The sequence below is a fragment of the Salvelinus alpinus genome, chromosome 9, assembly GCF_045679555.1.
Source record: "Salvelinus alpinus chromosome 9, SLU_Salpinus.1, whole genome shotgun sequence".
NCBI classification, from domain to species: Eukaryota; Metazoa; Chordata; class Actinopteri; order Salmoniformes; family Salmonidae; genus Salvelinus; species Salvelinus alpinus.
The window spans coordinates 80,135,805-80,149,989 of record NC_092094.1 but is presented as its reverse complement, the minus strand read 5'-3'; the positions used below and the strand labels follow the sequence as shown (position 1 = coordinate 80,149,989).

At 40.4% G+C, this 14,185-nt stretch overlaps 1 protein-coding gene across 1 annotated transcript; it reads left to right on the top strand.

Annotated features, from left to right (window-relative positions):
* The first annotated feature begins 47 nt into the window (after positions 1-47).
* Positions 48-13,102, top strand: LOC139530709 (histone deacetylase 1). Its single transcript, XM_071327343.1, has 13 exons — positions 48-196; positions 891-1,003; positions 1,131-1,248; positions 1,416-1,490; positions 4,261-4,399; positions 4,553-4,694; positions 8,551-8,643; positions 8,765-9,014; positions 9,185-9,293; positions 10,498-10,628; positions 11,829-12,017; positions 12,109-12,163; positions 12,251-13,102. The coding sequence occupies exons 1-13, from the start codon at positions 145-147 to the stop codon at positions 12,276-12,278; spliced, it is 1,494 nt and encodes a 497-aa protein (XP_071183444.1). The 5' UTR covers positions 48-144; the 3' UTR covers positions 12,279-13,102.
* Positions 13,103-14,185: the final 1,083 nt, after the last annotated feature.

Here is a 14,185-nt window from a genome sequence, read left to right as displayed (position 1 = left end):
GTTTGCAACGCCCCTCGACATTGTAAACTACTACTTGATTGGTTCAAGTGACGTTCTACAAATTATCCGATTGTATCCATCCGTTTTCCGAAGTACAGCTGCCGCTTTTCGCTAATTGTAGTCTGTGCTGTAAAATAAGGTAAAATGGCGCTGAGTTCTCAAGGAACAAAGAAAAAAGTTTGCTACTATTATGATGGTAAGTACTGATTTGCCTATACATTGACTAATTGTACAATGTGCTTTGTTAGAGTGGTGCAAATGGTTCAATTTGTGGTCAGATTAGCCAGCTAACGTTATCTAGCTCCGATGTGCAAACGTGCAGATTCCCTTTGTGCAAGAGCGAGGCATTTTCAAATTCTGTAAGTTAAATTGATCGTTCAGAAAATGTTCACTAATTCCACATTATCATCAAATGTGTAGTAACGTCAAGTTACTTGTCCACGTCGTCGATTAGCTTGCTACCTAGTTAGATAGCTTGGACAAAGGGAGAACACATTGGCAGGACCCATTAGCTAGCTATGCAAGCATTGGAATCCACAAACCACTAAGATAGCTAGCAACGTTAGCTACTATTAGCTAACGTTAACCCATTTCACTTCCTGGACGCATTAAGCTTCCTACCATCATGGCGAGTCTCTATAAAAAATGCACTCAGTTCCGTTGCATTGGCCAGATTGTTTGCACGTTAGTGGCCGTCCATTGTCTGCGGCTGTGCATATGTTGTGGTCCGAATTGTTACTATTAATCAACGCAAAAGTTTTATTGTAATGTTGCCTTTAAAGGTTTGCAATCTAACGTTAGCCAGACTATGCTGTACTGAACAACAAGCTAGGATGATGCATTCATTGTATGTCTGCTTATGTTCACAATTTTCCTCTCTTCATTCAAAGGTGATGTTGGGAATTACTACTATGGCCAGGGCCACCCCATGAAGCCACACCGTATCCGCATGACACACAACCTCTTGCTGAACTATGGTCTCTACAGAAAGATGGAGATATACGTATGTTGAAAACCTTAAAGATTTGCAAGCGCAGCAGAAAGCCTGCAACTCAATAGTTCCCAATTGGAAAATGTACTGCCTGGTTTTTAAGGTGTCAGTAATTGGTCTTCTCCGTGTCTCTGTACAGCGACCTCACAAAGCCAATGGAGAGGAGATGACCAAGTACCACAGTGACGACTACATCAAGTTCCTGCGTTCCATTCGGCCGGACAACATGTCAGAGTACAGCAAACAGATGCAGAGATGTGAGTTTGGGGCAGAGATGTCATGTCTCAATATAACTATACATTTTAGATGTAGTCCATGAAAAGTCACACATTTTTTGGGGGGAAAGCATCTAGTAAAGCTTTGTCATTGTTTTTGCTGCTCTCATGGATTGTAAATTAACACATTTTCTGCAATTCCCACACAGTTAACGTTGGAGAGGATTGCCCTGTGTTTGATGGCCTGTTTGAGTTCTGCCAGCTCTCAACAGGAGGCTCTGTTGGTAAGTTAATCTGTCATATTCACGTGTAGCGGAGTTTCTGTTAGGCGCAAGTACCGGCTTTTGGGCCCAAAAAAATTAAAAGCCGATTTTTGAATAATACTGTTGCTGACCAAAAAATATCCCATTGCAAAATAATGCTTTTAATCATTGATGGCAATGCATATGACCATTTGCTTATCGGTCTATAGGTTAATATGCATACTTAAGTGGAATTACATTGGCGGGTGTATTTTTGTTAGTCATGTATCTTTATTTCTCTATCACAGGCGCGCACAGCATACAGAGCCTTTGTGCTGCAGCTCCTCAGCCACTTACTGCTGGACTTAAACATGCTTTTTATAAACCCCATTCATTGTGCAACAATTATAAATGCAATTGCATGTTAACAGTTTTGGTGCATGATTTAAAAGGGCTATTTAAAAAAAAAAAAATGATTTCTCACCTGGTATTTGAAGCAGGCCTCCCATTCAAGTGCAGGCAACAGGATGTTACCCACCACTTTACAATGTGAGCTGGAGGCAGTATGCATTTTAAAAACATACTTAATTGTTTGAAAACTAAATGTTTTATTTCATATTATGAGGCATGTCTTACCTTACTTCAAAGTAGCCAGAATCTGACCATGACAACATGGAGGCAATTATTTTATAAAGACATCATAGATGGTGTGTGGGTGTCAAGTTGGGAAGCTTCCAGTTTATCCTACCGATCTGTGTGCCAGTAATGATTTTCACATGCACATTTTCGTGGAACTGTTTAATTTCAATAACGAAGTTTCTCAAAAGCATTGTCAGGTGGTTAATCAGAAAAGTCTGAATTAAAATGCTAAAATTTTAAAAGTATCAATTAAACTAATGCGAGATCACCCGCCTCTGCTATATGGACACATTGATACACTGTGATCCATTGGTGGCTAAAGAAAGGAGCGGGTTGAACTAGTGATGCACCGATATGACATTTCTGACCGATAGGGTACCACATGAGGGAGGAGGGTGTCTTCCCTGTAACGCACAGCGTTGAGATTGCCTGCAATGACAACAAGCTCAGTCCGATGATGCTGTGACACACTGCCCCAGATCGTGACGGACCCTCCACCTCCAAATCGATCCCGCTCCACAGTACAGGCCTCGGTGTAACGCTCATTCCTAGTGCAGGTGTTACACGTTGTCTGCCACTGTGTGGATGATCAGCTGTCCGTCCTGTCTCCCTGTAGCGTTGTCTTAAGCATCTCACAGTACGGACATTGCTATTTATTGCCCTGGCCACATCTGCAGTCCTCATTCCTTCTTGCAGCATGCCTAGGGTACGTTCACGCAGATAAGCAGGGACCCTGGGCATCTTTCTTTTGGTGTATTTTAGTGTCCTAAGCTTTCATAACTGAACCTTAATTGCCTACCGTCTGTAAGCTGTTGGTGTCTTATTGACAGTTCCACAAATGCATGTTCATTAATTGTTTATGGTTCATTGAACAAGCATGGGAAACAGTGTTTAAACCCTTTGCAGTGAAGATCTGTGAGGTTCTTTTCTTTTTTTACAAATTCCAAATTAAAAATGAATATCAGTCTTTAAAAATAAATGTTTTTCTAAATTTACTGTGTGGTAAAGAAAATGACTTAGAAGCTTCACTTATTAGTGGTGGATGTAGTAGTGAGTTAAGACAGACATCCCCAAATGGTCACTTTCCTACATTTCTGCGCAGCAGGCCAGGTACTCGGGTGCGCACGCTCCATCAACATTATCAAGACAGAAACCAGACACATACTCACTGCGCACATGGAGCACTCCAAACAAAAGACAATGAAAACATTGACAAGTCTTGTAAATGATGGTTATGAAATGAACCCAAACTTGTTTCTCACTAGTTTTAATACAATGCAGTAACAAATTAATGTAACCAAGTGACGGGGAATAACGTTACATTTTCTACTGGTTACATGTAATGGAGAATTTATTTAATAAAAATCAAAGGGTGAACATTTCACACAATAAAACAATGAATTGGCGGTGGACAGCTGAGCCATTCTGTAGAGACTCCTGTGTCTTTGCCACACACCCCTCCCCTTGTCTCAACTTACTCAAGATGCATTATTTTCACACATTGTAGATGCTTTTCACCGACAGCTGCAACTCAAGAATCAGCTTGGCCTATTGCCACACTTGCCTATTCCTTCCCCAAGCTTTCTGGTGAAGTATTTTCTTTCTTTCTGTATAGACAGGAGTAACTATGATTTGTCAAGTTTATTTCAATTAACTTCCCTATTGGACCCACCGCTATGCCGTTTCTCTCCTGTTCTATTGGTTTTCAGGCACAATTCTAGTCATTAGCAACCCATCCTAGCTGGCGCATCTTTAGATTCGCCCTCGTTCTAATTTTACGTATGGAGCTGCTCTCAGGTGTGGTGTTTTCCTGCAAATTGCATTTTGGCAAATGATTTTGACATTTTCTTGGCTGCTTCATTACAGGAGTTGCATGTTCTGTTAAGATGAATTACCATAATCTAATATGATTTGTCATTTTGAGCACTGAGTGGATACCGTAATTGGTTACATATGGGTCTGATTAAATATCTCAAATGGCCGATTTTTAAATTAAAATATTCCCGGACACATTTTCTCACCGGAAACCCTGATGTGTAGGCTACCCCGTTGGATGACACATTTTGCCTGGATAGATGGAATATTTTTCAGGCTTACTTGTCCTCTTCCTGTAATTGACAAAACACAATATAGCCATTGATTCTCCGATTGACTTCTTGTCCTGTGTTTTTAGCTGGAGCTGTGAAGCTGAACAAACAGCAGACAGACATTGCCATTAACTGGGCTGGAGGCCTCCATCACGCCAAGAAGTCTGAGGCATCAGGTTTCTGCTATGTAAATGACATTGTGCTCGCCATTCTGGAGTTACTGAAGTGAGTCAAACAGGCCCACAGCACTTAATCAAGTTTACGTAGGAAATATTGTAGCCTACTGAATTAAATAGTAACTTCACATTGGGACCCCATAGGTACACCACATTTAGAAGTATCATTCATTCTGTTGATGCTGAATCTTCTCTCCCCCAGATACCACCAGAGAGTCCTGTACATAGACATTGATATCCACCATGGAGATGGAGTGGAGGAGGCATTTTACACCACAGACAGGGTCATGACCGTATCCTTCCATAAGTATGGAGAGTACTTCCCCGGCACCGGAGACCTGAGGGTGAGTTTGATATTTGATCTCTTTTAGTCTCCATTTGGACTAATCTTCTAAGAGTCCTTAAACTTTATAATACGAACACTTTCACATATAACACACTATTACAAACATACATAATATAATGACCCAATAAACTCAATCTAAAAAATATTGCTTCTTCATCTACTATAGTCCCACAACATTTATGTATTATATTTAAATGGTTTATATATTGAAAGGTTTGTTTGCTCAGTTAATTTATTCAATTTTATAGCTTTATATCGAAATGTTCTTTTGCCTATTTCTCTTTTCTGTCTGGATAACGCATAGATGGTGGACAATCTTTTCCTAGTATTTACGGAATGTCTGTCTCTTACGAACTGAATACCCTTGTGAATAGAACTTGGTCGTTTTAAATTATGTATTTTATTAAATTAAATAAGCATGTTTTTTCCAATTATCTTGTCGATTGATGACCAACCAAGAACATTGTGCATGACCGCAACAGAAAAACAATATCGCCACCTTAAAACAATCCTTGCTGCTTTATTCTGTGCAATCTGCAGCCTCCTAACTTCACTTGATGCATTTCCCCAGACCACAGAACAATGGTTCACCTGACTCTCAATTAATGCCTGTGTTATTTGCTTAAGAATATTTCCTGGTAAATATTTAGCTATCCTTCTGATTATGCATGCTGTTTTAATAAATGTTGTTACATAGATGAGTTATTTGAGACGACCATGATAAGCAGTTGTCTAGCTGCACTCCCAATAGTTTGGTTTCTGCCACTTCTTCAATTTGTACTCCCCCCATACTTAATTGTATCCCATGCCGTTTTGACCTTTTCCTAGTGGAACAGACCAACATAACTTTGATTTTCTTGGTGTTTAAAAGTTTGTTCTGGCAAACCCACTCCCTGATATTCTCCAAATCTCCTTGTAAAGCGAGCTGTACCTGTTGAACCGATTGTCTTGCTGCATACATTGTAGTATCATCTGCAAATATAGTAGCTTGAGTTTCAGCTAAGGCATAGGGAAGGTCGTTGGTATATATTAAATAAAGTGGCCCAAGGCAGCTGCCCTGCGGTGTTCCACAGTTTAACACATGAGGGGTAGAAAATGAACCATTGATATAGGTGGGCTGTTTCCTGTTAGATATGACTGTACCCAATTCAATGCTACCTCCTTAAAACCATAATGCATTAATTTTGTCAATTATTTCATGATCCACTAAATCAAATGCTGCACTGAAATCTAAAAATAGTACACCCACAAACTTGCCATAGCATTGAGCTACTGGTCAGTCATGTCAACCAATGTAGTGGAATGTTTTGAGATAAGCATGCTGATTAGCTGTAATCAGATCATTCTTTTCCATGTACTCCCATATTTGTCTTCTCACAATACCCTCATATCTTACTGAGTGTCGGGAGTAGACTAATTTGTCGACTATTGGCAGGAGTAACGGGTTCTTTGCTGTCTTTCGGAATAGGACACCGTTTCGCATGCTTCCATACTAGAGGTCGACCGATTTATGAATTTTCAATACCGATTATTGGAGGAAAAAAGATGCCGATTTTTAATCGGCAGATTTATAAAAAAATTTATAAAAACATGTATTTATATATATCACACACACATTTTTGTAATAATGACAATTGCAACAATACTGAATGAACACTTAACTTAATATAATACATAAATAAAATCAATTTAGTCTCAAATAACATGAGAACATATGTTAAAACGAACCACCAGCTTTCATGGGTCTTCAATATTCCCAGTTAAGTTTTAGGTTGTAGTGCAGAAAGCAGAGCTTGTCTGCATGGTCCCCTGTCAGTCTGCTCCTCTGCGAAACACAGACCTTATTTGACGTAGATCAAGACATTCTCTATGGAAGACATGAACCGTAAAATAACGAAGGAACCCCTTTCAAGTTCAGCCGCAAGTTATTACAGGAATTATAACGCGTCGACTATTTCTCTAAACCATATACCTTTGACTAATCCGGAAACTATCACCTCAAACAAAAAGTTTATTCCGTTCCGTATTTTATCTAACGGGTGGCATCCATGAGTCTAAATATTCCTGTTACATTGCACAACCTTCAATGTTATGTCATAATTACGTAAAATTCTGGCAAATTAGTTCGCAAAGAGCTAGGCGGCCCAAGCTGTTGCATATACCCTGACTCTGCGTGCAATGAACGCAAGAGAAATGACACAATTTCACCTAGTTAATATTGCCTGCTAACCTGGATTTCTTTTAGCTAAATATGCAGGTTTAAAAATATATACTTGTGTATTGATTTTAAGAAAGGCATTGATGTTTATGGCTAAGTACACTTACATTTACATTTAAGTCATTTAGCAGACGCTCTTACACATTGGAGCAATGACAGTCATTGATTGTTTTTTATAAGATAAGTTTAATGCTAGCTAGCAACTTACCTTAGCTTACTGCATTCGCGTAACAGGCAGGCTCCTCGTGGAGTGCAATGTAATCAGGTGTTAGAGCATTGGACTAGTTAACTGTAAGGTTGCAAGATTGGATCCCCCGAGCTGACAAGGTTAAAGTTCTGCCCCTGAAGGCAGAACGTTCCTAGGCCGTCTTTGAAAATAAGAATGTGTTCTTAACTGACTTGCCTTGTTAAATATAGGTGTGTTAAAAAAATAAAAAGGCAAATTGGCGCCCAAAAATACCGATTTCCGATTGTTATGAAAACTTGAAATCGGTCCTAATTAATCGGCCATTCCGGTTTAATCCATACATTTGCAAACATCCCCTTTTCCAGTGACCAATTAAATATGTATCTCAGTGGAACTGCTATCTGTGGAGCAGCATAGCGAAGTAAAAAATTGTCCATGAGACCATAACCTGTAGATTTACCATCAGGTAATGACTTCAATAGGTTTAACACCTCCTCCACTGACACTGTTTGCAGACTAAAAGAGCAGATCTTGTTGCTCATAATATGTCTATTGGACAATAGCTTGTTTGGTAGAATGTATGTTTTATATTGTTGCTCAGTAAATAAAATCTTTGTATAATAAAAATCTGCTAAATGATTGGCAATATCAACTGGTTTTGTTATTCTCCCGTCAACCTCCACACTAGATGGGTATGATGAGAGATGTCCCAAGTAAGCCCTTAACTGTGTTCCGTACCTTTTTTTAGAATCATTCTTACAATCAAAAGCATTGTTGTAAAAGCTTTCTTTCAATTTAACTGCATAATTACATAATGTTCTATAATTCTGTTCATCAATTTCTAATTTTGACTTGGCTGTTAAGACTTTGCCCATATTTCTTTGAGAAATAGCCTCACCCAGTTCATCAATCCATGGAGATGGACGAGCACCAACCGTACTCTCTCTTATAGGGGCATGATGGTCCATTACCTCAGTGAGCAAATCAATAAAACATTCTGTAGCGTGATTTAAATCATCCTCTAGATAAATCAGCTCCCAGGGTACAGCAGCCAAATCATTTACAAATAGCTCATGATTAAATGTTGTCAAATTTCTCTTGACTACAATCCTAGGGGGTTTCTTTGGTACCTTGGTGTTCATGGTTATGGTCACAATATTATGGTCTGTCCAGCCCACTGGCATTGATCTGGCTTTTAAGCATTGCAATAGTATATTACCGATATTGGCAGTGGATGAGAATTGGCACGCATTGTTTATTAAATGGCATCCAAAGGATACTTTGAATTTCATGGCCTGTTTGTAGTTTCCCATTTGCTTTATTGGTGGATTTGTCTCCTCCCCCCTGTAACTCTTCCGCAGGTTGTTGCTGTAAAATATATGTTCTCATTCATCTTAAGGGTCAATTAACTGTCCACATTTGTAGTTGACTGACTTATTTCTACTCAAGGATATTGGCGCCGGGAAGGGCAAGTACTATGCTGTGAATTACCCTCTGAGAGATGGTATAGACGACGAGTCTTACGAAGCCATATTCAAACCTGTAAGTAAAAAAAATATTTTAAAAATGCCTTTAATGTGTCATCTTTCCTCCCTGTAACTCAAATAGACCGCCCTGTTTCCATTTAGCCAACCATATCTTGTAATTTTATATCTGTGTGTAGATCATGGCTAAGGTGATGGAGATGTACCAGCCTAGTGCAGTGGTTCTTCAGTGTGGAGCCGACTCCCTCTCAGGAGACAGGCTTGGCTGCTTTAACCTCACCATCAAAGGCCATGCTAAGTGTGTGGAGTACATGAAGAGCTTCAACCTGCCCCTGCTAATGCTGGGTGGTGGAGGCTACACCATCCGGAACGTGGCCCGCTGCTGGACCTATGAGACAGCCGTGGCCCTGGACAGCGCCATACCCAATGGTGATCTCTCCTGCTGCACCATTTGATTTGTGTATTTTTACTTTCTAGTGTTACTATCTTTTACAGTTAGTTTTTTTGACAGGTCAGAGGAGCATGAGTGTTTAAGGATAGGTTCCACTAAAGCAGACATCATTGCCCACCGTGTTGATAACACATTTGTATTTCTCCAGAGCTTCCATACAATGATTACTTTGAGTACTTTGGGCCGGACTTCAAACTGCACATCAGCCCCTCTAACATGACCAACCAGAACACCAACGACTACCTGGAGAAGATCAAGTGAGTCCTTGACCATACCTTTTACTGTGCTCTTTAGTCCTACTGTACATCATTAGAAAAATGTTTTCCTGTCATGAAGTGACGTCTCTAGATTTGGTTCTTAGTATAGATAGATATAACCGTTATATAAGCTACACTACATGGCCAATCTCGACAAACCATTTCTTTGTAGACCTCGCTTTGTGCACGGGGGCATTGTCATGCTGAAACAGGAAAGGGCCTTCCTCAAACTGTTGCCACAAAGTTGGAAGCACAGAATCATCTAGAATGTCATTTTATGCTTTAGTGTTAAGATTTCCCTTCACTGGAACTAAGGGGCCTAGCCCAAACCATGAAAAACAGCCCCAGACCATTATTCCTCCACCAAACTTTAGTTGGCACTATGAATTGGGGCAGGTAGCGTTCTCCTGGCATCCGCCAACCCCAGATTTGTCCTTCGGACTGCCAGATGAAGCGTGTTTCATCACTCCAGAGAACGCGTTTCCACTGCTCCAGAGTCCAATGGCAGTGAGCTTTACACCACTCCAGACGACGTTTGGCATTGTGCATGGTGATCTTAGGCTTGTGGGCAGCTGCTCGGCCATGGAAACCCATTTCATTGAGCTCACGACGAACTGTTCTTGTGCTGATGATGCTTCCAGAGGAAGTTTGGACCTCGGTAGTGAGTGTTGCAACTAAGGGCAGATTTTTGCACGCTTCAGGACTCTGGTCCGGTTCTGTGAGCTTGTGTGGCCTACTACTTCGTGACTGAGCCGTTGTTGTTCCTAGACATTTCCACATCACAATAACGGCACTTAGTTGCCCGGGGCAGCACTAGCAGGGCAGAAATTTGACAAACTGACTTGTTGGGGACGTGGCATCCTATGATGATGCCACGTTGAATGTCACTGAGCTCTTCAGGAAGGCCATTCTACTGCCAATGTTTGTCTATGGAGCTTGCATGGCTGTCCTTGATTTTATACACCCGTCAGCAACGGGTGTGGCTGAAATAGCCGAATCCACTAATTTGAAGAGATGTCCACATACCTTTTGATTGTGTAGTTATTTATGTTAATCAGGTAATTTCACTTACCAAAGGTCATATTACTGCACTTAGGTTATACATGTGATCCTTGATGTGAGTCATTGAGTGTATTTTTGGCACTATTATAGTTGTGTTGAGATGTCATTTAGTTTAATGTCACCTGTATGTGTGTCACTTCAGGCAGCGTCTGTTTGAGAACCTGCGCATGCTGCCCCATGCCCCGGGTGTTCAGATGCAGGCCATCCCAGAAGATGCTGTGCAGGAGGACAGTGGAGACGAGGAGGAGGAAGACCCTAACAAACGCATCTCCAGTAAGTTATTTGTATTGAGATATGATTCATTGCAAACACATCTTGCGTAAGTTCTTTGTCCAGTTTGCAAATACACTAAATAAAAAATGTAAACGCATGCAACAATTTCAAAGATTTGACACTTCATAGAAGGAAGTCCGGCAATTGAATTAAAAGCATTAGGCTCTAATTTATGGATTTCACATGACTGGGAATACGGATTTGCATCTGTTGGGCACATATATCTTGTTTTTTTTTAAAGGTAGAGGCGTGGATCAGAGAACCAGTCAGTATCTGGTGTGACCACCATTTCCCTCATGCATTGTGAAAAATCTCCTTCACATAGAGTTGATCAGGCTGTTGATTGTGGCCAATCAAATGTTGTTCCACACCTCTTCGATGGCTGTGCGAAGTTGCTGAATATTGGTAGGAACAGGCTGTTGTACCGGTTGACCCAGAGCATCCCAAACATGCTCAATGGGTGACATGTTTGACATTTTCAGCTTCCAGGAATTGTGTACAGATCCTTGTGACATGGGGCCGTGTATCATGCTGAAACATGAGGTGATGACGGGGGATGAATGGCACAACAATGATCAGGATCTCGTCACGGTAGCTCTGTGCATTCAAATTGCAGTTCTGTATTTGTCTGTAGCCTGCCCATACTATAACCCCACCGCCACCATGGGACACTCTGTTCACAATGTTGACATCGGCATGTGGTGAGGCCAGTTGGACGTACTACCAAATTCTCTAAAACGACGTTAGCGGCGGCTTAGTAGAAAAATGAACATTCCATTCCCTGGCAGTCTTGTGGACATTCCTGCAGTCAGCATGCCAATTGCATGCACCTTCAACTTGACATGTCATTGTGTTGACTCAATTGCGTGTTTTAGTGGGGCTTTGTCCCCAGCACAAGGTGCACCTGTGTAATGATCATGCTGTTTAATCAGCTTGTTGATATGCCACACCTGTCAGGTGGAGGCATTATCTTGGCAAAGGAGAAATGCTCACTAACAGGGAAGGGAGAAACACATTTGTGCACAAAATCTATGAGAAATACACTGTGCGTATGGAAAATGTGATATTTCATCATGAAACATGGGACCAACACTTTACATGTTATGTTTATAGTTTGTGAGTATCATACGTAATCTGCCCGGTGTGTGTAATGTCACACACACGGGGATGCTTATACTCCTGTCTTCTGCTTTTGTGCAGTCCGTGCCCACGATAAGAGGATAGCATGTGACGAGGAGTTCTCTGACTCTGAGGATGAGGCTGAGGGTCAAGGGGGCGGACGCAGAAATGTAGCCAGCTTCAAGAAGGCCAAGAGGACCAAGACTGAGGAAGACAAAGAGGGTGAGGAGAAGAAAGCAGGTGACGAAAAGAAAGCTGATGAGAAGAAAGGTATCAAAATCATTACTTCGTTCTATATCAGACGTACCACGTCCCATTGAACATGTGAGGATGATTATTTGTTGCTGCTTTGTTATTATAGAAGTAAAAGAAGAAAAGGTGCCAGATGAGGAGAAAATGGACACATCCACAAAGGGGTGAGCAAACATTTCAAACTTGTCGTATCAGATTTTTTACAAACTAATTTAATGATGACTAAGTCATTTTCCCTGTTTATCCGACAGGCCAAAAGAGGAGTCCAAGACACCGTGAGGAGCTCCTAGCTCTCTTTAAAGCGATTGTACCGGTTCTGTTTTTCAGAGCAGTTACCTTTACTGGCTGCTACAAAGAATATCCCTAAAGGACTATACATTTTAATGACAGATCCTGCTCCTTCAAATTGGAATGGGCTAAATGTCTTTTCTAGAACATATAAATGTTTCTGTTCAAGGACTGAAATTCAAATGGAGTGATTTATTTGTAAGTACTGTTCTGTATGCTTAGGCCCATTTTGTTTAGAATCTTTTTATCCTATCCGCTTCTTACTCAAACATTTCTGTAGTCTATATATTAAAGGCCTAGCACGAACTATTACGCTTTTATATCTTTTGGATTTAATTTATTTAATCCACTTGTGTATTTAGTCCCACTGTTGTCATGTGCCTTCGGAAATGTAGTTATGACAATTAGGTCCACTTCTCAAAGATGTATTCATTCTGTATTACCCAGATTAACAATATAGAATACTGCTCCTACAGTATGTGACAAAACAATTGTGAAGGACTTCCATCCATGTATTGTAGTTTGGTATTTTCAGAGGTTGTTTAGGACCCATGTCATCCCCACATTTCAATGAAAACAGTGTTCCTAGATTTCACTTGGAACGGGATGTTCAAGGGTATTTTGGTAATGCCACAACACGTTAGTAAAGTTAGCCAAGCAAAAATGGACACATTCAGTGTTGTGTGGATATGTGATTTTATTCTGCAAAAATGAAACCATTTTTTTTTTGGAGTGCTTGTGAACTTCATACAAATATGAAGGACCACACAATCTGACTACTTTTAGAAACCAATAAAAACAATGCTATAAATCTACTAGTCTTCATCTACAGAAATATGCTTGAATGTCATTGTTAATTCAAAAACATCTTCAGGTGCAGTTTGCTAGTTATCAGCATGACTGTTGCTCGTTTTACATGGCAGAGAAGTTTAAGTTAAAAACCTCTTAGGGATCAAATCCCTTTAGCGGGATCGATTTGACAACATCCGGTGAAATGGCAGAGCTCCAAATTTAAATAAAATTACTATAAATATTTAACTTTCATGAAATCACAAGTGTAATACATCAAAATAAAGCTTAACTTGTTAATCCAGCCACCATGTCAGATTTCAAAAAGGCTTTACGGCGAAAGCAAACCATGCGATTATCTGAGGACAGCACCCCGCATGACAAACATTTTTCAACCAGGGAGGTGCGACACAAGTCAGAAATAACGATATAATTCACGCCTTACCTTTTGAAGATCATCTTCTGTTGGCACTCCAATGTTTCCCAGAAACATCAAATGTTCCTTTTTGTTCGATAAACTCCTTTGACATTTTGGGGATATAAATTTATTTGGCGCGTTTGATTCAGAAAAACACAGGTTCCAACTCGCCCAACATGACTACAAATTATCTAATAAGTTACCTGTAAACTTGGTCCAAACAGCTTTCCTAATCCATCCTTAGGTATCCTAAAACGTAAGTAATAGATACAATTTAAGACGGAATATACTCTGTTCTATAGCGGATAAAATCAAAGTGGAGAGGGCTCCAGGTCGCGCGCCCCAAACAAGAGTCCGCTTGACACTCATTCTGAAATGCCGTACTTCATTTCTCAAAGGAAAAACATCAACCAATTTCTAAAGACTGACATCTAGTTGAAGCCATAGGAACTGCACACATATTTCTATTAAAAAGGGATTGCCATGGAAAACAGATTGAGCTCAAATTGTGCTCAGGGTTTCGCCTGGCAAATCACTTCTGTTATACTCAGACATTATTCAAACAGTTTTAGAAACTTCAGAGCTTTTTCTATCCAAATCTACAAATAATATGCATATCCTAGCTTCTGGGCCTGAGTAGCAGGCAGTTTACTTTGTGCACGCTTTTCATCCGGATGTGAAAATACTGCCC